Source organism: Solea solea, chromosome 9 (genome assembly GCF_958295425.1).
Source record: "Solea solea chromosome 9, fSolSol10.1, whole genome shotgun sequence".
NCBI classification, from domain to species: Eukaryota; Metazoa; Chordata; class Actinopteri; order Pleuronectiformes; family Soleidae; genus Solea; species Solea solea.
In genome coordinates, this window is record NC_081142.1 from 23,854,028 (window position 1) to 23,878,392 (window position 24,365).

The window sequence follows — 24,365 nt, forward strand, 5'->3', positions numbered from 1 at the left end:
AATAGATACATAGATAGATGTAATCCCCAAAAACTGGGAAATGATGTGTTACAGCAGCACGGTTTCAGGCCCTTGACAACTCTAAAATACTACTATACTATAATAAAATAAAAAAATATATAAATATAATAAATGTCCAAATCAACAATAATGAATAGTGCGAATGAGCCGCTCTGTGCAAAGTTGACATTATATGAGAATAAACCATGAGCAGAAAGTGCTTGAGTAATCAAATCAGGGTCTGTGACATAGAAATGTGTCCCTTTGTGTCTTTCACTGTTCAAATAAACCTGAAAAAATCATTCCCATGTGCCGTCTCAGTTCAAACTGCTGTGAATGTGAGCGGCGTCAGAACTGTCTTTGTCCTTATCGCCTCGTCTTATCCACACAAACAGTCTCACAGAGGGCAAAGTGCAACTGTGACAGTGTAGGTTTATCCTGGGCTCTCTCTCTCATTCTCTCTCTCTCTCTTCCTCCTCCTCCATGTCAAGTCTCCACCTTGTTTTTTAATAACCAGTCGCACAGAGACTTTCACTCATCAGGCTCCACAGTTGCTGTGATTTTGACTCCCTGTCACTGCAGCTACAGCACATTCAGGTAAGAACTTTCCATTTTAAATGTTCAAATGACGTGACATGTGACATGAAATCAAGGGTGAATGGGTGAAAAATCTGCCTTTGCAGCATGGTGACTGTAAACTGCACAGATTACACATGTGTTTGTTTTTTTAATCCTCATTGAACCTTACTTCCTTGCCACTGCTGATCCAAATTCCACCACTAAATGATCATGTGATGGATGATGCATTTTAGGGTGAATGGGGATTTAACCTAGGAGGTAAGGTGATCCCACATCAAATGAATTGATAAGTACACTTGTTTAAATGCAAATGAACTCCTGAGGAAGAACAAAGTGATTGTGATGAAGAAAATTACCTCTCTCTGCTGCTGCCGCCGAGTTTAATTCAATAACTTTACAATCAAATAAGGTTTTGTAATTCGAGCCTCAGTGAGGCTAAAGGGGGATTATTGTGCTGCTCTAATCATACAAAAAAAGAAGGAGTAACTGAATGGGGATAAAAAAAACAATTATAGGATATTTGAGAATGACAAAGAAAAACAGTAGCTTGACTCTGTCACGTGTTCGTGTCAATTTCAGTTCTGGTATTTTTGCACAAACACTTTCGCTGTTGAATCAACTGTCAGTTGAATTAACCATTAAACAAACACGATTATGTTCCTGCCGCGTTTAAGATGACAAACGATGTTTGTGTCCACACTGAGGGAAAAGAAATAAACAATAGAGGATAATCTGCATTGGAATGCCGCTCCTTTAAATGTGGGAAATAGAGACGGACTAAAATTAAACGTGGCTATAGTTTCAGCTCAAGGCCATGGTAAATCATGTACATGTACACCATGTATGTGTGTGTGTGAGTGCATGCGCGGTTCAGTCACTCACTTCCATTTGTTTTGGTTCCTCAGGCGGAGCGCCGACAAATTTAGCATCTGAAAAAATGCTGGAAAAAGAGAGCAGCGATACATAATTGGAGAGTAGTCGGCTCATTTTATATATAGTTTGGTGAAAACCCAGTGTACTGATTCAGTCGAGGAGACATTGTGTACATTCAAAAAACAGAGTTTCTATAGAAACGTGCACCCCGATGCCTGCTGATGGAGGACAAACAGCAGATTCCTGGGTTCGGTCTTCTGAACTTTGGTTAGTCCACAATGAACTTGGGCGGGAAAGTGGTGAGGGGTAAGATATTTGTCAAAGTGCACCAGTGAGTCATATTCATATATAAATATGCTCTCTGACTCAGTTCAGCTCTTCCCCTTTTTCTCCCGCAACTGAAAGAAAAAAAAAAAAGAATATCGTAATAAGGTACAAACAGAGTGGACGTAATCTTCCAGTTTGTTGGTTGAGGCCAATCCAGAAACAAAAGCAGATCTCTGCCAAGGCTTAAACCCTTTGTCTCCTGCGTTTTAAAGACCAGCACCGGAAGTGTTTACATGTTGGTCCACTGGATCCAGAAGATTTTCTTACATAAGTGGAACAAAATTCATCCTGATATGTTAAGGCCCTGGTATACTCACATGTCAGGGTCCTGTAGTATCCCACTTCACCATCGGGTGGCGGTACAAGTCTGGCCGCAGGCAATAGGACGCATTCTTAACAAAGAAGAAGAGAACAACGACGGTTCGAGTGGCTCATCAGCTGAAAGGCCCATTCGGGCAGGAGAGTCGTGGAGTCAGCGCGGTGTGCGCTGGGGCAGTGTGTGAGGAAGTATTCCAGGGCCTTTAAGATGTCACTGAGATATCTGCAGAGATAACGTCAGGGTTCCCATGGGTTCTTAAAATCCTTGAAAGAAGAATTTCATTTGAAGCTGGAGGCAATAAATTATAGTCACATCCAAAATTATCGCAAAAACTACTATCTAGAGGACAAAATGTCTCAAAAACTAAATTTAACTTAGATTTTATGAATAATCCAATAGAAAATAAGACAAAAAGACATGAAAAAGTCAACTAAAGTAGAAATAGTAGAGTATTTTTAATGGTTGACACTTGACAATTGACACTTTCAACATTAATTAAATAGTTTAGTCAGGACTTCAGGTTTTTTTCGATAGGAACGGCCGAGCTGTCACTTATTCTGTGTCGTACATGAACACATTAGCGTAACCACATTATGCTCGTGACATGGTGATTCTGTGAAATGAATGACTGCGACAGAGAATGAAACAGGAAGTCGTGGAGTGTTTGGATGCGTGTTGCTGCTGTTCTCAGCAGGTTATTTCTGTGTGTTGCTCTGGTGAACACTGGTCATATCACTGTTTACCCTCCTGTGGTCACATGGTCAGGGTGAAGGCGAGGTTAACCACCGCTGTGTGTGTGTGTGCGTGTGTGTGTGTGTGTGCACCCTGCTCCACAGTCTGCTGCCCTCCTTCCCACAGACATGCACCGACATGCGTGTAATTGCTCTGGTCCATATGTTAACATAAGGCACAGATAGCACTGAATTAGCCGCTCCATGGTTCACACAGGAATGTGGGAGGACATTCTTCAACATCTCCCATCAGATTCTGAGGGAGGAAGAAATTGTAAATTTACAGAACTGAAAGGTTTCTCTGTGTTTAAACAAAAACAGCATTTACAGACACATTTCATGGCCCCGTTTTTAAGGTCAGAATAACAGGCACCTCACTCTATTAGAGCTCTATAATAAGACTCTCTTTTGGGTTGCCAGGTAGTGGAAAATCCAGCTCCTCTGGCCTGTTGCCCCAAGTGGTAAAAGAGTCCATCAGAGAGGTGTTTCATATAATTTAAAGAACTAAAAGGACACAACATGTAGTGTTGTGCTGGTGGAGGAGTTTCCTCAACCTGGCAACCTAAAGGTTCTAATATTTGTGGATAAACAAAGCACCAGTGCGTGATGCATAATTGCTTATAAGCTTTAATAAACCCATTAATTATTGCTTAAAACCTCTTCCATTGAGGAATTAAACTAAATAAGTGGGGCTGCAAAACACCTTAGTGACTTGAGAAAGAGAAAATATGTGACAAAATGGCATAATGATGAAATTCTGCAGTGCGAAAAATATTGTTTTGAGTCATTTTGAGTCATTATGTTTCTACGACAGCCTGAATGGAAATAAAAAAAAAAATAAAAAATAGCTAGTGTGCAGTTTGAGGTGTAATCGTACTTCACAAACAAAGATAATGACATAATTTCTGCGACACAAAGGCCACCGTAGTTTCTTGACACTCTGGTTGTGGCTTAGTCAAGCTATGTCTGTAGCTTAATTGTCTGTCTCCTAAAAGTACTGTCACACTTTTATCAGTAGACATGTTGCTACACTGTTTGTGTTATTGACTGGCACTGTTGTTAACGTTGGGTTTAACAATGATTAGCCCGAACATAACCCGTACACACTCTGCTTTGTCGTTTCCCTGAATGATTGGATTATTGACTCTACACTGCCCCCATGATTGCCAGTGGTATTGCTCTGTTTTCGGCCGTCATCGTAAGCTTCCCTGCGAGGCGCACAATGACGGATGAAATGAGCACAAAGTACGGACGAAAGACTGTGTCCATGCTGTCTTTTATGCTGAGTATAAAAAGGCCTCAACACATTTTATTTTTTATAACGTCATGTAAATGAAAACTGACTCATACTCACGGGAAGTAAAATTCATTAGAATCTTATCGTATTAAGGTCAGATTGTGTGTATCAGTGGTTTAGAGGTTTTGTGCTGAAAATATATGAGGCTTCTCTGACTCATCATCATCATCTTCATCATATCTCCTCTGGTCATTAGATGAATGAGATCTTCTAATGACTAAGCTTTGGTTCACTTGCTAATCTTTTTTTCTTTTCTTTTCTTTTTGTTGTTGGCCTCAATCCCAACATCCAGTAAAAGGATTGTAGAACCTGATAATGTAATAACCTCCCGTTAATGTAATACTTTATTACATTATTGGTAAAAAGTGTATTACATTATTGGGAAATGCACTTTATTACATTATCGGGAAGTGTATTACATTATCAGGTTTTATTACATTTTCAGTGGACTCAAGTGCAAATTTTTATTACATTATCGGGGTTATTACATTATCAGGGATTTATTACATTATCAGGTTCTACAAGGATTTTAGGATTAAAATGTTTTGACCACATTTGAACCCAACTATTGCCATCTGGGACAAACCAGTTCCAGTTCCAACTTCATATAAATACGCTGAAAAACATCTGCTGACCAGGGTTAACAGTTCTCACTTTCTTAAATGTTCACTGTATTTCACTTCTATGTCTCTGTAGGCATCCATGTGACTGAGATCAGCCATGGAGGAACCGCACCAAATCGATCTGACCTACATCACCGAGCGCATCATCACCTTATTCTGCCCCCATGAATGTCCAGAGGAGACGTACAGACCGAACCTGCAGGACATTATTCACATGCTGCAGTCAAAGCATGGACACAACTACATGGTGAGGTTTCTGCAACTTTAACAACAAAGCGACGACAGCACAAGGGCCCCAAAATAATCCCGGAGTCTGATGGATCCTCCATTCAGCTGCTGTTAATGTATTTAGTTGGTGCAACGGCTTAAAAAGATGCAGAGGTTTCAAAGAAAACTTTAAAATAAAACACTCACATCTGAGACAAATAACTGTCAAATATTATACACACACATTCCTCATGAATCACAAAGGCTGCCTCACATTTTTGCTTTGATCTCAAGTCATTTTTACATGGAGACCTTGTACATGGAGTTTTTCTGGAGGGAAATTATGTTGTTGTTTTTTTTAACTGTTTTAGACTTTCATAATTTGCAGTTTTATTATTGTGACTTACACGGTGAGAATTGTGAACACGACATGAAATAAAATTCTTAATTTTGTTGTTGCTTTACAGTTAGTATTATTATTATTGGGCATCACCAAAAAAATCCTAATTTTGAGTCATTTAATTAAACTTGACCTATTATAAAACTCAACAGAGAGATTACATGATCACCAAAGACTATGAATTTAAATATACTTAGGTTAGGTTACATCCTATAGACTCAGTTCTAATCGAGATATTGAGATACAAATTTGGTTAATGATGAATTGTTGATTTAAGAAATAAAACTGCTGATACTTTTTTAGTATTAATGTAAAGTTTCTATTTCTCATATTTATTGTTCCTTTCTTCTTCAGCTCATCAATCTCTCACAGAGGAATGAGATTCTCACACACATGAACCACAAGGTAAAGTTACATGACTGTTAAGATCATTTATTTGTTATTATTTGATTGTGTTATTTGTTGAACTTTCTTAACTCCAGCACATAAGAGCTACAGTGAAATTAATGGAGGGTTCACAGCATGTTAAACTGACAGGAGCAGCTTTAAGATGCATTCAAGAAACCTCGTAAATTTCACACACATGCAGCACCACTATCTAAGTGCTTGCTGCTGTGTTTTCATTCGGGAAATAAAAGTTAGAGCTGCTCTTACATGAGAAGGTAAACTACAGTATTCCACTGAAAAGACTCCATCTCCTCTGGTTTTCATCTTGTTCAGGGAACATCCAAGAAGCACAGGATGAACGATCTTGTCACATAAATAAGTTGGGGCCAGCCCATTAAAAATCTTAAAATCAATCCTAAACCAGATATGAAGCCAGTGGAGGGAGGACAAAACTGGTGTGATGAGGACATACTTTATTTTTCCAGTCAGAAGACGAGCTGTCGACGATGACAGTAGTCCAGTCTCAAAGTCTTCTCTTGGGTTTTATCTTTGCTGAACTAATGTGTTTGTCCAGTTTCAAGGAGCTGTCAAAAATCACAGCCAGGATTTTTGGCAGAAACCAAGAGTGTGGACACAGTCGTCCAGAGTGTACAGTAAAGTGCAGTGTGTGTGTGTGTGTGTGTCAGGTTTTGGACACAGGTTGGATGGACGTCTTGTCTCCCAGCTTGGATCAGATCTTCAGTGTGTGCACGACGATGGAGAACTGGCTCCAGACAAACCTGAAGCACGTCCTGGTGCTTCACTGCAGGGTAAAACTAACACCTTTCTTTCGTTCTTATTCTTCTGCACACACACACACACACACAGAGACACACAGAGACACTGATATCTTCTGTGTTAAATGAATCATCTCTAACCAGTGTCTGTCCTCCACAGGGAGGAAAAGGACGACTTGGAGTCCTGGTGGCCGCATACATCCACTACAGCAACATGTCAGCCAGGTAACACTGATGCTCAACCATGTGTTATTACATTAAATCACCTTTTGTGAATTAGGTTTAAAGCTTAATTTTTTGAACTTATCTGCTATCCTAATACTCATGTTCAAATTAATTGCACAGTGTAATGATGTGATTATGTCAGCAACTGGTGGCCCGTGGACAAAAACTGGCCCACCAGCGTCAGTATGTGTTTTTCCATAATGAAAACAATTAAAGGTCCAGTGTGTGAAACTTGAGCTGAAACGGTGTTAATTTGGCAGGAAGTGAAGATGATTGCGTGAAGGTTTGTTTTTTTTATTGCCTTATTATGAGTCTTTTATGTTGATATCAGAAGCCAGCTCAGCTCTTTCAGCTCCAACAGGATATTCACGCACACACGTAGGCCACTTTAGGCTCAAGGCCAATTTTGTCCCTTGGGCAGAACCATTAACATTAGCAGAAGAAGACCCATGTCCAGATGTGATGTGGGGAAATTACTATTCTTAAGAATAATGTAAATGTAAATGATTAACACACTGCTGGACGTGTGTGTGTGTGTGCGCGCAGAAGAATAAAATAGAAAGCACTGACAGTGAATAAAGGTTGAGTCTGTGCTCACCAGACTTTGAACTATAGACGTGTTATTTGATTTTCAGGCCGGGTCATAAACATGACGTTCTTTGTTGTTATAGAAGCTTTATTTTATGGTTTCCATGTCAAATATTAAAGGCAGATCTTTATGTGGAGCTCTAACGTGGGATGAAGTGAGAGGTGAATGGCCTCATGGAGACCAAAACCTGGTCTGAATGAGGCAGAGCCTAATTTCTGAGGAAACTGTTTGGTTTATGATGATATGAAGTTAATGATTTGAATTGTGGTTATGGTTAAGGTTCGTGATCACGCTTTGTTGACGCTGTGCAGATGAATAGGCTGAGAAGAATAGCTCCATAAAAGTGTGTGTGTCTACTTCTCAAACTTTTTCAGGGTTAATGTCAGGAGAAGTGGTCAGGGAAGGCGTTATGTCAATGATGTGTCTTCACTAAGATGTAAAAACCGGTTTGTTTGTCCGTGTGTGTTTATGTGTGTTTGTTGTTCTCTGTTTAAGGCCCAACATCTGTTGAGAAATATGCGATGATGACCTTGTGTGTGTGTGTGTGTGCGTGAGTAAGTGCAGGTGCACAGAGAGATGTTTGATCTCATGGTTCAGTCCACTTACAAAACAAAGTGGTGGGGTCTTTTTTTAGTCACAAAACACTAGTTTAATCAGATTCTTTTCTTTTTTTCTCCTGTTTTTTTCTGTGACAAAGTCATTTTCAACAAATAAGCTTAGTTTCTGGGAAATCTATCTTATTTTTTTGCCAAAAAAGAAAGGTTTTGCAGTTTAAATCTCGCTTTAAACTTTGCAAAGTCAGCTTGATCAAGTAAAGGAGGTCCATTTTAAGTTATTTCCCCGCGTGTTAAGTACAACTTTCTTCAACGTTGGTCAGTTTTTCCCTCATTTTAAGACACATTACTGTCTCACAGCTCACCCCATCTTAAATCAAGAGAATTTAAACCAATTTAAGGATATTTGGCTGAATGTAGTTTGAGGACATAACCTCACAAAGCCTCATTGTTTCACGCCTCCACTGACCAATCAGGTTTGCAGGAAACATGGTGACAAGTAATCTCTGCATTATCGCATTAAATCACAGCCAACAATTTGGTGTCAAAGTGAAGGTAAACTTTGACCTTTTGGCTGCTCCTTGAATAACACACCTCTCCCTCAGTGCAGACCTTTCACTCGACCACTTCGCCATGAGAAGGTTCTACAACGACAAACTCTCCGCTCTGATGACGCCCTCACAGAAACGGTAAGGACGGTGCTTGAGTGTCAGGTAAAATGTCTTACTGAGATTGTTGATTAAACATATTGTAATTTGATTCATAATGCACTGTTTTAAGTCCAGCTTTAGATTAATATTTACTGAATAAAACATGTTGACATATGGCAACTGGACATTCCCAGGCTCCTATTGGATCATACCACCTGTCAATCACACTGGTGTCCACTCATATATGACGAAATAGGGCGTAAAGGCAGGGGTCTCAGCCTGGACAGGTTGCAAGTCCATCGCAGGGACAACAAGATACAGAGACGGACAACCATTAACTCTCACATTCACACCTACGGTTAATTTACAGTTATGACCTAATCTGCATAAAGTCATAACTTTTTTTTTGGACTGTGGAGTGGAGAAAGCCCACACACACCACACAGAAAGGGCCTCAGTCAAACTGGAGACCATCTTGCTGTGAGGCCAAAAAAACAAGCCAAAACAAAGTGAATGTGTCTGTTGTTTGTTTCTGTTCTCAGGTATGTGTGGATGGTGGGCAGCATGTTGAAAGGAGGACTGAGGATGAGTCCGTCTCCCACTTTCCTCCTCTGTGTGGTGCTTCACGGAATTCCCAAAATAAAACCAGATGGAGGTAGGCAGCAGCTGGACGTCTGATCTGAATTACAGGGAATGAAGCAGATTGATAACAGCCTCAATCCTGCGTGTGTCACTCTTTTCCAACTAAGTTTAAAAGTCATTATACAGCCGCATGTACTGTATACAGGCTCACAGCAGAAGGAAAAGTGTGTACCAAAAACAACTTGCTATTCACATTACAGCATAATATTACATATGCTGTTTTTTAAGGGCACTGACTGTAAAGTTGACTCAGACGAAACACAAACAAACTCTTCTTAAAAATACAAGCTCTAAAATTTCCGGATCTGATTCAGTTTAAAACAGTAAACATCATATTCAGAGCAAGAAATATCGGTTACCCTTTGTTTTACAGTCCGCTAATTACCAGGTATTTACTAAGAAACTAGATGGTAACAAAACATAGTTAATAAAGTTAGTAAGTACTATGTTATTATACTATGTATATATACAGTATATATATATATATATATATATATATGTGTGTATATATAAATATATGTATATGTATATATATAGTCCTTGTAATTAGTGGAGTGTAAAATAAAGGGTTAGCGAAATATCTTACTTCCAAATAAAGAATAAAGGGAAACTAAATTTAAAAATGCAAGTGTGCCAGGACAACTTTAAAAAGTATGTTAAACAGTCGAACAGATGAATTAAAGCAGAGTAAAAACATAAATCACTTTAAAACGAGTATACAAAATACACACATTTTAAATATGAAGAACAGCAGTTTGATCTATCTATCTATCTATCTATCTATCTATCTATCTATCTATCTATCTATCTATCTGCTAGTTACCTAGCTAGCTATTTAGCTAGCTAGCTCTAAATCACAAAGCCGTCATGGTGTGCCAGGACAACTTTAAAAAGTATGTTAAACAGTCGAACATCTATCTATCTATCTATCTATCTATCTATCTATCTATCTATCTATCTATCTATCTATCTATCTATCTATCTATCTATCTATCTATCTGCTAGCTCTAAATCACAAAGCCGTCATGTTGTTTTTAATGGCGTCTACTTGTTGCATTTCCTCTCAGGATGTTGCCTCTTTCTGAGAGTTTACCAGAGTCTACAGGCTGTGTGCACGTCTGCAGTTTAGTAAGAAATACACACACACACACACACACAAACAAACATAAATATAATGTAAAAATATATATATATGATATATAAATGATAATAATGTGTTTGTGTCTGTGGCAGCCATGTTGCAGCAGGACAGACAGACAGACTGTACTTTGTGCTTCAGCCGGCTCAGCTGCTCAAAGGCGACATCATGGTGAGTGAAAAATGTACATTATACATTATTGTGTATATATGTATGTATACACGTGTATTATTATCATAAGCATTAAGAATATACATAATATGTAAAATATTCAAATCATACATAAGTAAACAATAAAAATGTCATTACTGAAATCAGATTTATGAATAAATAGCATTTGGAAACATTACTCTTATTGTTAAGGTTTGCTTCTGGACGTTGTTAATGAGGTGAATATGGACACACACCGTGATGTTAATGGCATTATTTCCTGTGTGCAGGTGGTTTGTTATGATAAAAACATCCGCTCGTCCTGTCGTCACGTCGTCTTCCGTCTCCAGTTTCACACGGGCCTCGTGCACGGACACTGTCTCACGTTCTTTAAGTCAGACCTGGACTGTGCCACTAAAGGTAACTATTAGAGTTAGAATTAGTGATACTCTGCATTTAAAGGGGGGATTTCGGTATGTATTATAAATGTGTGTGTGTGAATTGAAGTCCAGTAGGTAATCGATTAATCGCTTTGAAGCTTTTTTTTCGTGATTAAAACAAGATTTCTGATTTTTCAGCTTCTTAAATGTGAATATTTTCTACTTTCTGTCATTTTCAGCTCCTTAAATGTTAATATTTTCTACTTTCTGTCATTTTTCAGCTTCTCAAATGTTAATATTTTCTACTTTCTGTCATTTTTCAGCTTTTCAAATGTTAATATTTTCTACTTTCTGTCAGTTTCAGCTTCTTAAATGTGAATATTTTCTACTTTCTGTCATTTTTCAGCTCCTTAAATGTTAATATTTTCTACTTTCTGTCATTTTTCAGCTTCTCAAATGTGAATATTTCTACTTTCTGTCATTTTTCAGCTTCTCAAATGTGAATATTTTCTACTTTCTGTCATTTTTCAGCTTCTTAAATGTGAATATTTTCTACTTTCTGTCATTTTCAGCTTCTTAAATGTGAATATTTTCTACTTTCTGTCATTTTCAGCTTCTTACATGTGAATATGTTCTACTTTCTGTCATTTTTCAGCTTCTTAAATGTGAATATTTTCAACTTTCTGTCATTTTTCAGCTTCTCAAATGTGAATATTTTCTACTTTCTGTAATTTTTCAGCTTCTTAAATGTGAATATTTTCTACTTTCTGTCATTTTCAGCTTCTTAAATGTGAATATTTTTTACTTTCTGTCATTTTTCAGCTTCTTAAATGTGAATATTTTCTACTTTCTGTCATTTTCAGCTTCTTAAATGTGAATAGTTTCTAGTTTCTGTCATTTACATCGCATTGACTTACATTAAATTCCTGGTAACTCAAACTTAACCACGATTACTACTGACATAATCCTAACCCTGACCTCAGCCTAACGTTAAAACATGGCTTCATTTTTCTGTGTGTTTTTACAATGTTACGTAATCGTGTGTGCACACCTCTCTCTCTAATCTGTCACTGATAAATCTGCAGCTGCCCTGCAGTAGAAACTAACCTGAGCTCACCTCCATGGTCTCCTGTGTGTGCGCTGCAGGTGTGATGTGAACACACGTCTGATCTCTCTCTCTCTCACTCTGTCTCTCTCTCTCTCTCTCTCTCTCTCTGTCTCTCTCTCTCTCTCTCTCTTATGTAACATTCCAGATCCTCGGTTCCCAGAAGATGGAAAAGTGGAGCTGTTGTTTTCAGAAAGTCCTGAAAAGATTACAGGTAGACCAACTCTCACGCATGAAATGATTTATTTTAATTTTTTTATCAGCGAGAGCCTACACGTCTGAGAGAATAACAATATCTGTAACTTCAGATGTTTCTCAGGCTTTCGTCCAGTGTTAATCTGTGTTTTTGGGTGTTTAAATTGCCATAATATGTCATCTCCAGTTCCATTTAAAAGCAGGGTAAATTTATGATTTTTGAATATCTAATAATCTGCCCTCCCCCATTTAATATCATGTACAATATACGCTTAAACACAGTGCCAGTAAGGTGACAGAATATAATACTATAATAGTAATTATGTAAGATATTTACTTAGGAGTAGTTATTGAATGTGTTCAATATTAAATGATGTCCTTGTCCTCAGCACCCTCATCTCATCACACCCCACGCCTTTTATAACAGGAAGTCAGATGAAGGGTTATCACACACACACATCTGACAGGAATGCAGATGGCAGATACTGTGCACGCACACACACACACACACACACACACACACACACACGTTTCCACAGCTATTCTTCTGTGTCGACCATAACTTTAACTTTTAACTTTAACACAATTCAAATATTAGCTCTTTTATAAAGTTCCTTTAGAAATGAGGTTCCTGTCCTCATGAGGACCAGGTTTTGGTCTCCATGAGGACTACTGGTCCTGACAAGGCCAGGAAAACAACAAATACCAGAACACACACACACACAGATTCAGTGAAAAAATTAACTTAAATCTGATAATTAATGTAGGAAACATGAAATAAAATCCGCTGGTGTTATTGTGCAGTCACAAGCACACACACACACACACACACACACGCACAGTGTGTGTGTGTGCGTGTGTCGTTGTTTAACTGACTCCTGACTGAGGTGCTGCCTCTGTGTCTCACCTCCGTGTCTCTCCTCTGTCTCTCACCTCTGTGTCTCTCCTCCGTGTCTCTCCTCTGTCTCTCACCTCTGTCTCTCCTCTGTGTCTCTCCTCTGTGTCTCTCCTCTGTCTCTCTCCTCTGTGTCTCTCCTCTGTGTCTCACCTCCGTGTCTCTCCTCTGTCTCTCACCTCTGTGTCTCTCCTCCGTGTCTCTCCTCTGTCTCTCACCTCTGTCTCTCCTCTGTCTCTCTCCTCTGTGTCTCTCCTCCGTGTCTCTCACCTCTGTGTCTCACCTCTGTGTCTCTCCTCTGTGTCTCTCCTCCGTGTCTCTCACCTCTGTGTCTCTCCTCTGTCTCTCACCTCTGTGTCTCACCTCCGTGTCTCTCCTCCGTGTCTCTCCTCTGTGTCTCTCCTCTGTGTCTCACCTCTGTGTCTCTCCTCTGTCTCTCTCCTCTGTGTCTCTCCTCCGTGTCTCTCACCTCTGTGTCTCTCCTCTGTGTCTCACCTCTGTGTCTCTCCTCTGTGTCTCTCCTCTGTGTCTCACCTCTGTGTCTCACCTCTGTGTCTCACCTCTGTGTCTCACCTCTGTGTCTCTCCTCTGTTCGCAGGCAGAGAGCTGTGGCACAACAGCTCCTCTGTGACGCTGGACTACGACACTCTGGACCCTGTGGTCAGACGAGACTCCTTTGACCAGACGTCTCCTGGACACAAAGGTAAAGCAGAGACATTTTCTTATTTCACTTTCTTTTCCTTCCTCTGCTTTTCTAAAGTGTCCGCCTGTTTAAGATTAAAACTGTGTTGGTTTTGCTGTGTCACATCAGTGACCTTCAAAGAGCACACAGGCTTTGATAATCTCCCTCATATCTCGTCTCATGTGCGGCGCTCTTCACATGCTGGTAATCAGCTGCTACATTTCCAGTTTGGCTTCTGTGCATCTGTGATTCATCACAAGAAAACACAAACTTTCTGTTTTTCTTCTGCTAAATTTAAGTGGGAATTATTTCATCTGTTGTTTAGGTTTCACTTTCATATTTCAGACATATGGTTGGTAACAGGCTGCAATTATTAATCAATGACTAAATTGATCACCAAGCTTCATCTTCTTAAATGGGATTATTTTCTGGTTTCTTTGTAACAAAGAATTCTTCATTTTTGGTTTGTGGACAAAAACAAGACATTTGAGAAGTTCATTCTTTTGATATTTGGGGACTGGCGAACTGTCCAGGATGTGACTCCGCCTTTTGCCCTGTGTCAGCTGACATTGACACCGCGCCCCCCCGCGACCCTCCTGTGGAGGATAAAGCGGTAGAAGATGGATTTGTTTTACTATTTGTTTATTTTTTTAATTTTCCACACACTCAGCTCCGCTCCAATCACATACCCTGGTACCCAAAGTAGAACAGTATTTCTGCACCAGAGTTTGAGAACCGTGGGTGAACTCAGCTCACAGCTTTATAGAGTAAATATTCTGAGTTTTTCCGCCCCCTTGTGGACAAATGACTCGTGACTGCGCCCGTGGCTGCTGCTGGTCACATGTCATACCCGTCTCTTTTGGTCCAGATCCAGGTCTGGTAGATTGTCTGTTTGGACTGGACTCGGGTCTGTGGTTCAGTCTTGTGGGGAAATTGTCCAGTCATCAGTGTGACAGCGAACAGCTGTTGAGGCCACAAAGGCCTCTTTGACATTCCTCTCTCTCTGGGAACGAGGGCGACTACAATCACCTCGACAGCAGCAGCAGCAGCAGCAGCAGCAGCAGCCAGACCTGGACCTGGACCTCACACACCACACACACACACACGAAGGAAAACACCAACAACAACAACAACAGCACAAACACCCGCCCCTCCAGATGACAGGAACAATCACCTGTGGTTGAGGTTCCTGCTCCAGCTGTTACACAGCACAGTGTCTGCTGCTGCTAAATCTGCAGCCATGTAATTCAGATGGACTGATCACTGGGGACAGAAATACTGGAAAGTTTCCTCTACACACACACACACACACACACACACACCATCATTACATCTAACCACACACACACACACATACAAGCATAATAAGGGTGGCAGCCAGTTAGTGACAAGAATGTTGTTTTCAACCACAGGTGGTTCTACTTTACCCTCTCACACTAACCCCCCCCCCCTTACCTGCTCCCTCTCTCCCTCTGTGTGTGTGTGTGTGTGTGCTTTCAGGTTCAAGTTGCAGGTTGCAATTTGTCCGACTTGTCGCTCCCATCTCCCTCCCCTTCTCTCCAGAGCCCGCCCCCATGTTTACATTCCCCTCTCTCTAACTCAAGGTCCTTGTGTTTTTTTCTTTCTTTCTTTCTTTTCTTCTTCTTTTGCTGCACTTTAAAGTGTGTGTCTGTGTGTGTGTACCAAGGTTATTATAGTTATTGAAAACTGATGAAAAACTAAAAATATAAGAAATATTTTTGTCAGCTGGAATAAAAAATAAAAACGCGTAACTAGATAACTAACTGAAAATGAACTGTGTGTTTATAAAACTAACTAAATCTAACTACAACTAACTAAATCTAACTATAACTAACTGAAACTGGAGCATAAATGTGCTTAGTTTTCATCTTTGTTAAATTAATTTCATACATCATCCTTTTGGGTTGATTGAGAGTATTTTTTTCAAAGGTTTTATTTTATTATTCTGACATGATAAACATTTTCAATGAGTTTTTGTTTACAGTGTTGGACACAAGGCTCTGCAGGTTAAACATAACGTTTGTTTTACTTTTCCGTGCCGTTTCCGTGCGCACATTTAGTGACTTCACAAAAAACTGCCGACTTTCTGTCATAAACCTAAACAAGGAAATGCACAATTCTGCTGCACGAGTGACATCTATTACACACACACACACACACACACACACGCCGCACATAAACAGTCACAGACAAGAACATGCTGTGGATGTGCAGTGTGTGGAACAGCTGATCTGTTTCATTTATTCATCCCCGTGTGTGGAATCTCTAAAGACAGGAAGTGTTCTCATGATGTCTTTAGTGTCTTTTCACACTGACTTCAGTTACTTTTCATTGACAGTAGTTGGTCACTCTGTCAAACAATCTTTAAACACAAGAGACAAGAATGACAGCGCGACGAGAGAGTGAGAGAGAGAGAGAGAGAGAGAGAGAGAGGTCCCCTAAAACTCTGTCTCCGTGTGGACGAGTGCTGCAGAAACACACGAGACTCAGCTGTTTACATTTAAAGGTTCTACGCACTGCAGGCTTAAGTTAGGCTGTCCAAATACATGGAAGTCAGCGCAGCGTCCTGACAACAATAGCTGTGTGTGTGTGCGTGTGTGTGTGTGTGTGTGTGTGTGTGTGTGTGTGTGTGTGTGTGTGTGTGTGTAAGAGCCTGGTGAATGATCCACCCTTCAGTTTCCTTTTCCTGATTTTCCCCTTTGACATGAAAATGCATGAGTGCTCTCTCTCTCTCTGCAGGAATACTTACCTGTGTCAGCCCTGGACAGGATGCGGGGGGGGGGGGGGGGGGGGGGGGGTGATGGTGGTCGGTGGGTGGTAAATTTAAGGTGGGGGGGGGCAAAGCAAATACTTGTTTCTTGGTGACGGTGAAGGCGGGGATTCGTGGAACAGGAGAGGAAGGAGTACAGGAGTGACATGAGAGAGAGAGAGAAGGGGGGAAGAGTTGGGAGTTTGAGGAAAGGGGGGAGGAAAGAGGGAGGGAGGGGCGAGGGGGGTTCTGTTTGAACCTTAAGAGAAAGAATGAGACACAGACAGAGGAGCACGATCGCACAGGAGCGAAGACAAACTTCAACTTATAGCTGAGTCTTTCCAGTCTTCCCTCATCTCTCTCTCTCCCTCTCTCTCCTCACCCCTGTCCACTTGTCCCCTCCTCCTCCTCCTCTTCCTCCTCCTCCCCTTTCCTCCTCTGCTTGTCATCTGCTTCTCTTTTCCTCCCTCATTTCCATCCTGTTTCTCGTCTGCAGAGGGAACAGTGAAAGTTAACTCCTGACTGACGCTGTAAGAAAAGTAAGCTGCTTTTTTCTCTGTTTACCTGTGAGTGTGTGTGTGTTTATCAGTTTGTCACTAAGTATTCTGTGTGTGTGTGTGTGTGTGTGTGTGTGACCAGCTGTGAGGTGTCTGGTATTTCACTCTGGTTTTCTCTGGTATGAGCTGTTTTGTGTCGCTGCAGTCACTGAACACTGTGCTGATCTGATCTGACGTCCTGTATCAGAACACAACTGGGACTTTTAGTTAAAGTGTATACATTTTACGGACGTGTGACGATAGAAACTAAATCTCCGAAAACAATTTCCTAAGGTTTAATGTGAGATTAACTGTGAGGTTTAACCCACCGGCAATTTACAATAAAATACACACATATTTATGATAAATGACTATAGATCCAGTAAAATCCTTAAATAAGATATGTTTTTGTTTATATACAGACAAAATAGATGCATTTTCTGCTGTTCTGTTATTACACTATATAATATATATATTACACTATATATATTACACTATATATATATATACATATATAGAATGAGAGAATCTGTTATCTGAGCTTGTATCACAACAGTCATGTATGACAAAACTCTGCGTGTGTGTGTGTGTGTGTGTGTAAAATCACTACAATCTGACAATCTGATCAGGTAGACACCCACACACACGCACACACCAGTCTAAACAAAAAAAAGCCTTATCTCCAAACCTTAACCAGTTAAAACCTTACCCTAACCTTAACCTAACACCACAATTCAAACTTGAATGATGTTAGGTATAGACCAGGTTTTTGGTCTCCATAAGGACTACTGGTTTATGACAGAAAAGTACACACAAACACACACACACATACACACACACACACACACATCCGCCAGCCCACACAAAGGGGGCTCTGTGTTATCTACATGGAGTGTGTCTGAAGTGGCGGCTGTGATCCAGCGGCGAGTGTGTGTGTGTGTGTGTGTCATCATGAATCATATACACAGAGGTGCAGGTATATGGAGTCATACACACGGTAAAACATAAACAGACAAGATAAAGGCTGTAAATTCCGGTTCAGTCACAGGAAATCAGGTGATAGGCACGGTCACACCCTGGACAATTCCCCAGTCCATCACTCTCACACCCACAGTCAACTTAGAGTGTCCATATTGGATGTTTTGGACTGTGGGAGGAAGCCGGAGAACCTGGGGAAAACCCACCACACACACACACACACACACACACACACGGGGAGAACATGTGACCTCCATGCAGAAAGGCCCTTGTTCTGACCTGGTCACGGACCTGAGAGTGCTCACCACTACACCACCGTGTGGCCAAACATGTTTGATTTTTTTTTTGAGCCGACTCTGGACACGGGGGTAAGTGTGCACTGATTACAGACCCGACTGCAAACACGCGGACGCTCTCGTGGACTCTCTCGCGAGAGTTTGATGCGTCCACTTGGCTTCAGTTGGTTTGACCAATCATATCATCTGTGATTCCCTCATCAGGTGCAGTTGTCTTTAGTGTGAAGTCTGTGAAGGTTTTCTTCAGTGCAGCCTTCTTCACCTTCCTTTGCACACGTTAGCTACTGTCCGTGTTCAAACTGTCTCATGTGTGTCTTCATGTGATCCTGACAGTGTTTGTGTCTTTCGCAGCTCCGCCTCACGTCCTGGACCCTGGAAATGGCACTTTGTACGCCCAAGTGAGGAAGAAGAGCCGCGAGGAAGGGCTTTCCTTCCCCCTGACCACCAACAGCCCCAGCTGGAGTGACCGAGCTCTGTCTGCCAGCAGTGATTCGGGCCTGTCTGTGGCCTCGCAGGGGAGAACTGAAGCCCGCCAGAGGAGAGGGGCCCCACAGGACAAACGTGCCCAGGCAGGGAAGCCCCTCCCTGGGGTGGACTTTGAGATTGCTCAGCCTCTTCTGGAGGTCATGGCTGAGCTCGCCGCCTGCGGTGGAGTGGACGTGGAGGTGGCAGGAGATGAGTCAGGATTGGGACACACTATCAACGGAGAGGCTTCATCCAGTGAGAGGGAGACTGATATACTGGATGATGAGGATGTAGTAGACGGTGTGCCAAGCTCAAGGAGTATCTGCTCGCTGTCCTCGGAGACGTCAGTCCACACCGGGAACTCCACGCACTCCTGGGTTCGGCAGCATCATCATCCGGTGGTGGTGGAGGACGTCATCAGTGATACTTACCTGAAAGTGGATGCAGAGGGGAGGTCGAGCAGTGTGAGGAAAGAGAGGCCGCCACCTCTGGTAGCTCCTGACACACCACACCGAGGAGTCAGCAGCAGGGAAGCCGTGCAGCGAGGACAAAACACGGGCGACACGTGTGACAACGAAGACGATCTCACGACTTTAACCACGGACTTCGACGAGTCCATGGAGCAGCTCAACCAGCTGATTCTAGACCTGGACCCGACCTTTGTCCCTGTTCCCACCCACTGTGCCCCTCTGTCCCGCTCGGCCTCCCTCCACACCAACGGCCTCAGCCACAAGGGAAATACACATCAGTCAGGTAAGACAACGCAACAATCAATATACTTCATCATAGTTTCAACCCTTCCTGCCATATTTTACAAAAAAGCCCAGAAATGAAAATCTCGTTCAAATAAAATAACAAGTTAAGAAGTTAAGAAATAACAAGTATTACAAAGCTGACAGCAACAGCATGATGAACAAATAGGGGGACTTTCTGGAGCGCTCTTCGTTTTACTGTTTCTATTTCATCAATTTCTATTTACAGCTTCTAGCTGTAGTTTTTATTTCCGTAAATTTGCCGTTTTCGACCGTCAGTTTTCAACTTTAGCTTCCGACCGACACTCAGTCTCGTCTGTGACTTTGCGTAATGTTTAAAAAAGGTGTATTATTTCATTCATTTTCTTTCTATGTCTGATGGGATAGTGCTCAGTAAACTGTCAGAGTTCACAGGTCAGTCAAATGTGATTTATCTGTCTTTAGTACCACGTGATTAGAAATATAATATTACAAAAATAAACTAGGACTAGAAACACGCAGTCATGAAAGGACGGGGAGTGCAGCAATTTCCTGACCGCAGCTCCATCCACGTTGCGCCTTAGGGGGCGCTATAGAGTCCTGTTGGTCCTGTCAAGGTTGTGTCCGTGAACACGATCTCTTGTGTCATGTATGAATTTTCAAGGCGATCAGTCAATGCATGGCGGAGTTATAGGGAACTTCCTGTTTTTAGGCGATTGGTCAAAATTCGCCCAAACGTCTGATGGTTGCCGTGGCCGCGGCCTTTTGAATTCTCAAAACCTTTCCATAGCTTTTTTGTCTTTGATGTGTCTAGTATGAATTGTCTTGTTTTTTTATGTTGGTACGACAAATGCACGGAGTGAGCAAATCGACAATGGACGCTAAATTCAAATTCAACTTCCTGTTGGGTTGAGGCCATGGTCCCAATTTACTTTTTTTGTTTCGTCTTGGGCGGTGACAAGTTCCCAACAAGTTTCGTGAAATTGCAACTTAAGGTGCAACCTAATTTTGGGTGACGCTAGCTCAGTGGTAGAGTGAGTCATCTTTCAACTCGAAGGTTCGATTCCCGGCTCTGCAAGCCTACATGCCAATATGTCCTTGGGAAAGACACTTAACCCCGCGTTACGTTTAGTGGGTATAAAAGATGAGTGACGGAAAATGTGCTGTATGTAAGTGTGGGTGAATGGGTGAATGGCAAAACTGTAGTGTACAGCAGCTTTGAGTGGTCATCAACACTAGAAAAGTGCTATATTAATACAAACTATTTACCATTTAAATATGGCTTGCTCCATCCATGTTTCGCCTTAGGGGGCGATATAGAGCTGATCACTATAACGGGGCAGCCCGTGGCCAAGTGGAAAGGGAACTTGGCTTGTAACCGGAAGGTCGCCGGTTCAAGTCCTCGAAAGGTCTGGGGTACCCCTGAGCAAGGTACCCAACCCCCATTGCTCCCCGGGCGCTACTCAGTGTGGCAGCCCACTGCTCCTAATTCTAGGATGGGTCAAATGCAGAGAAATAATTTCCCAAAGGGGATTAATTAAGTATTCATTCTATTCAATTTGGCATTTTCACCACACATGCCAAATTTCGAGAGTTTTTATGTTCGTTAACCTGACCGGAGAGCCACGCATGTAATAATAATAATCTTCAGATTAGTTTAAAAAAAAAAAAGAAAAATCGTGCGCTGCTCACAAACATTCCTTTTCCGTGAGAATATCCCATAAATAAATAAAAAGCACACACATTTGAAACGTAATTGATGACACATTTTGAGTGAGGTACCTGACTCCACTCCCTCAGCGTCTAAATTCCACAGCAGCGCACGTAACTCGACGCACGTCTATTTTTGGGTGAACTGCTCCTTTAAGGTAATTATAGTTTTACACACGTTGTCATTTTATGAGTGAAGGAAGGAAAAAACACACCTGTGCCAACAAGCTGCTGCAGGTGAACTGACAGTATACATGCTCACCATCACATCAATGACATAACGCATTCCAATAGCTCAGGGGTTTGCAACCTGCGGCTCTGGAGCCACATGTGGCTCGCCAGCCCCTCTGCAGTAGCTCCTATAGTCGCTCAAGGCGATAAATACGAGTGATTTGTGCGTTACATCCGACGTCAAACACAACATTAAAAAGCCTAAAATGCAGTAATGTGGACATTCTGGAGTCCTGTCCATGTTTGGATCCACAGGTTACTTTTAATTTCATTCATTTACCACAAACACTGGAAGGACTGTGTGGACATGATTGTGTGTTTGGTATAAAGAGCAATGAAATGTCTTTTTGTACTTCTTAAATTTCATCAGTGCAACAAACGACGACTTTATACGTGTTATTATCATCATTTTATGGCTCAAATAGCTTTTGTGTGGAAACGGACAGCGACTTCCGGTCCAAAACTCAGTAGCCAATCAGCAGGCAGCTTCCAAAGGCCCCGCCCACAAATAAAAAAAACCCGGCTCAAAGAACAAGTGAATTTTCAAACAATAAAATACAATATCTTTGAACGATTCAATCAATATTGTAGTTTCTTCTTAAAAAGTATTGTTTGAAAATATTAACACAATGCTTTTTTATTGCTCCAGATTCATTTTTTATTTGGGTGGCATGAGGACAAAAATGGCTCATTCTAAAGGTTGCCGACCCCTGCACTAGCCCCTTACCCTTACCCTTAACCTTAACCTTAAACCTTAGCCTAAGCGCAGACCAGACAGAAGATATAAATACTCCAGTACACCCACATACAGACGCCTGAATACAGAGTAAATCTGGAGTTGGCGTTTTTTGTCAGCGTGGCAGCGTTTGATGAAACAGGTGATGCTGGATCTTCTTTGCTGTGTAAGCAGAGTAAAGTCAGGACCTCTGCTCTCTGCACACAGTGCCGTGTTTACTGTCCAATCTGTCTTATTTTGAATGGAAATATACTGGAGTTACATCATGAAAACACACACACACACACACACACACACACGCTGAAACGACAGCTTTACAAGCAGCTGAATGAGTTTCTGTGAGAATAATAACGAAGCAAAGATCGTACAAAGCTGGACAGAGCTGCTGCATGTTTTCACTTCTGAATCAAGAGCCTACATACAGAGGCTATAAGAATATATAGTGCAATATAGAGTGTCTTTTATCCCTTATTCCAGCCCAACCCACAGGCAATGTGATGAAATTATATATTATTTTAATTTTTACCAACAATACATGCACACCTGAGCAAAAAATCCAATTGAAATGGTGAAATTTGGAAAAACATCACAGTTCAAAGTCTGTTTTGTAGCGCTATATAGATAAATATATATAATATATGTGTATACATTTAAACAAATGACATAAAAACTTCATCTTAAGCCTTTTTAACCTATTTTCCCAGATGAATTCATTTTAATCTTTAATTCTGTCTGGTAAAACCTCAGAAAACAGTGTAAAAATGCGTGACCACGTTCACTGGTACTTCAGTTCAGTGACGGAGTCTGAAGGACTGAACCATTGTGTCAACTAATCTTTTTAATGTTTCAGTTACACCGAAAACAACTGCTGGAACAGTCCATGTTTTGAACACTCAACGTTTCAATTAAAAATCACAGGCTCAAGCGTACAAACGTGTTTACTCCCTCCACCACAAACACCGTCTCATAACACAAACGCTGCCTCTGAACACGGCCTGCGTTGCTGTTCCCGTGTCGTGCATGAACACACGATGCAGTTGCAGTTTGGTTGTGTAGAAACGTCGTTTCCCCACGGGTGCCGGTGCTCCCTCTTCTTCTTCTTCTGTTTCTTCTCACTGTACTGACACGTATGACAGATTTATCCGCCGGGACAGAACCTGGAGGGAGAGGCGCATTTCTGCGGCGACCTCCGTCCCTGGTTCATTTTCTGTTTGAGTACAGCGGGTCATGGGTCTCTCCACGTACCAATCAGCTGCCCATTAGCCTCCGAGGGGTTGTGTGATGAAGATGGTCCACGTGGGAGATCCCTGACGTTTAACCTCTGCATTTTTGCACACCTGCGGGGTCAACAAGAGGTCTGATATAAGTCCTGCTGCACTTGTGGAAGCAGAGCACAGGAAACATGTGTGTGTGTCAGGGTTCTGCAGAGCTGAGATTTCCCTGAAGGCACATTTGGAGCCGTAACTCTGACACCTCAGCACGCAGCATCGCTCTGTGTCTAACATGTGTTTTTTTGGAGGGGATGTTGTTGTCAGCGACGAGGAATGCTTTTGAAGTTTGACACAACACTTTGCTCTGCAGCGTGCGTTTGTGTCACGCCTCCTCTGCTCTCCCTCTCATCATCTCCGCGAGCACAGTGGGTATCGAGTAGGGCAGTAAAGTCCCGGTCGACTGGTCGATTTATGAGTCGATAGATTCTGATTCGACTCAGATTCTGATAAGTCGACTTCCTTCTGTGTTCATTTCATACAGTCTATGGTTGATTTGATTTGGATCTGGAGGAATGTACCAAGTGCTAATGGGGGTGTTTTCAGAGCACCCCTGTTTCACAGGTAACAGTGTGTCTTCAGAGAACACCCCCCTTGTTTTCAGTATTTTGGATTAGCCCAACCCACAAGAGACAGAAAGATTAAAGAACGTCAGTGGTTTTATTTAATGTTGAGCCTTAGTATGGAGTGATCGTGGACCCCTGTGGTGAGGAACACTCACAGGATTAGTTTCACTTGTCGTTGTTGAGTTTGATGGACGGTCACAGTGAAAACTGAGCCGGTATTGATTCCTCGTCACTTCATGAATGAAGTCCATGAATGATGAATCTTTATTATGACACACACATGTCACGCGTGTGTTTCTCGGTGTCTCCTGGCAGCAGAACCGTGAACTTCAGAGTTGATTTTATTGTAAGAGT

General features: G+C 41.6%; 1 protein-coding gene across 1 annotated transcript in view; it reads left to right on the forward strand.

Moving 5' to 3' along the window:
• The first annotated feature begins 461 nt into the window (after window positions 1–461).
• tns3.2 (tensin 3, tandem duplicate 2) overlaps window positions 462–24,365 on the forward strand; it is a 54,733-nt gene continuing 30,829 nt past the window's right edge. Inside the window, exons 1-13 of the mRNA XM_058637999.1 lie at window positions 462–597; window positions 4,823–4,996; window positions 5,711–5,761; window positions 6,430–6,552; window positions 6,680–6,744; window positions 8,493–8,576; window positions 9,080–9,192; window positions 10,247–10,307; window positions 10,413–10,488; window positions 10,758–10,887; window positions 12,101–12,166; window positions 13,641–13,745; window positions 18,656–19,522. Of these exons, the coding sequence (XP_058493982.1) occupies window positions 4,847–4,996; window positions 5,711–5,761; window positions 6,430–6,552; window positions 6,680–6,744; window positions 8,493–8,576; window positions 9,080–9,192; window positions 10,247–10,307; window positions 10,413–10,488; window positions 10,758–10,887; window positions 12,101–12,166; window positions 13,641–13,745; window positions 18,656–19,522 (1,891 nt within the window). The 5' untranslated portion in view covers window positions 462–597; window positions 4,823–4,846. The remainder of the gene's footprint in view (window positions 598–4,822; window positions 4,997–5,710; window positions 5,762–6,429; window positions 6,553–6,679; window positions 6,745–8,492; window positions 8,577–9,079; window positions 9,193–10,246; window positions 10,308–10,412; window positions 10,489–10,757; window positions 10,888–12,100; window positions 12,167–13,640; window positions 13,746–18,655; window positions 19,523–24,365) is intronic.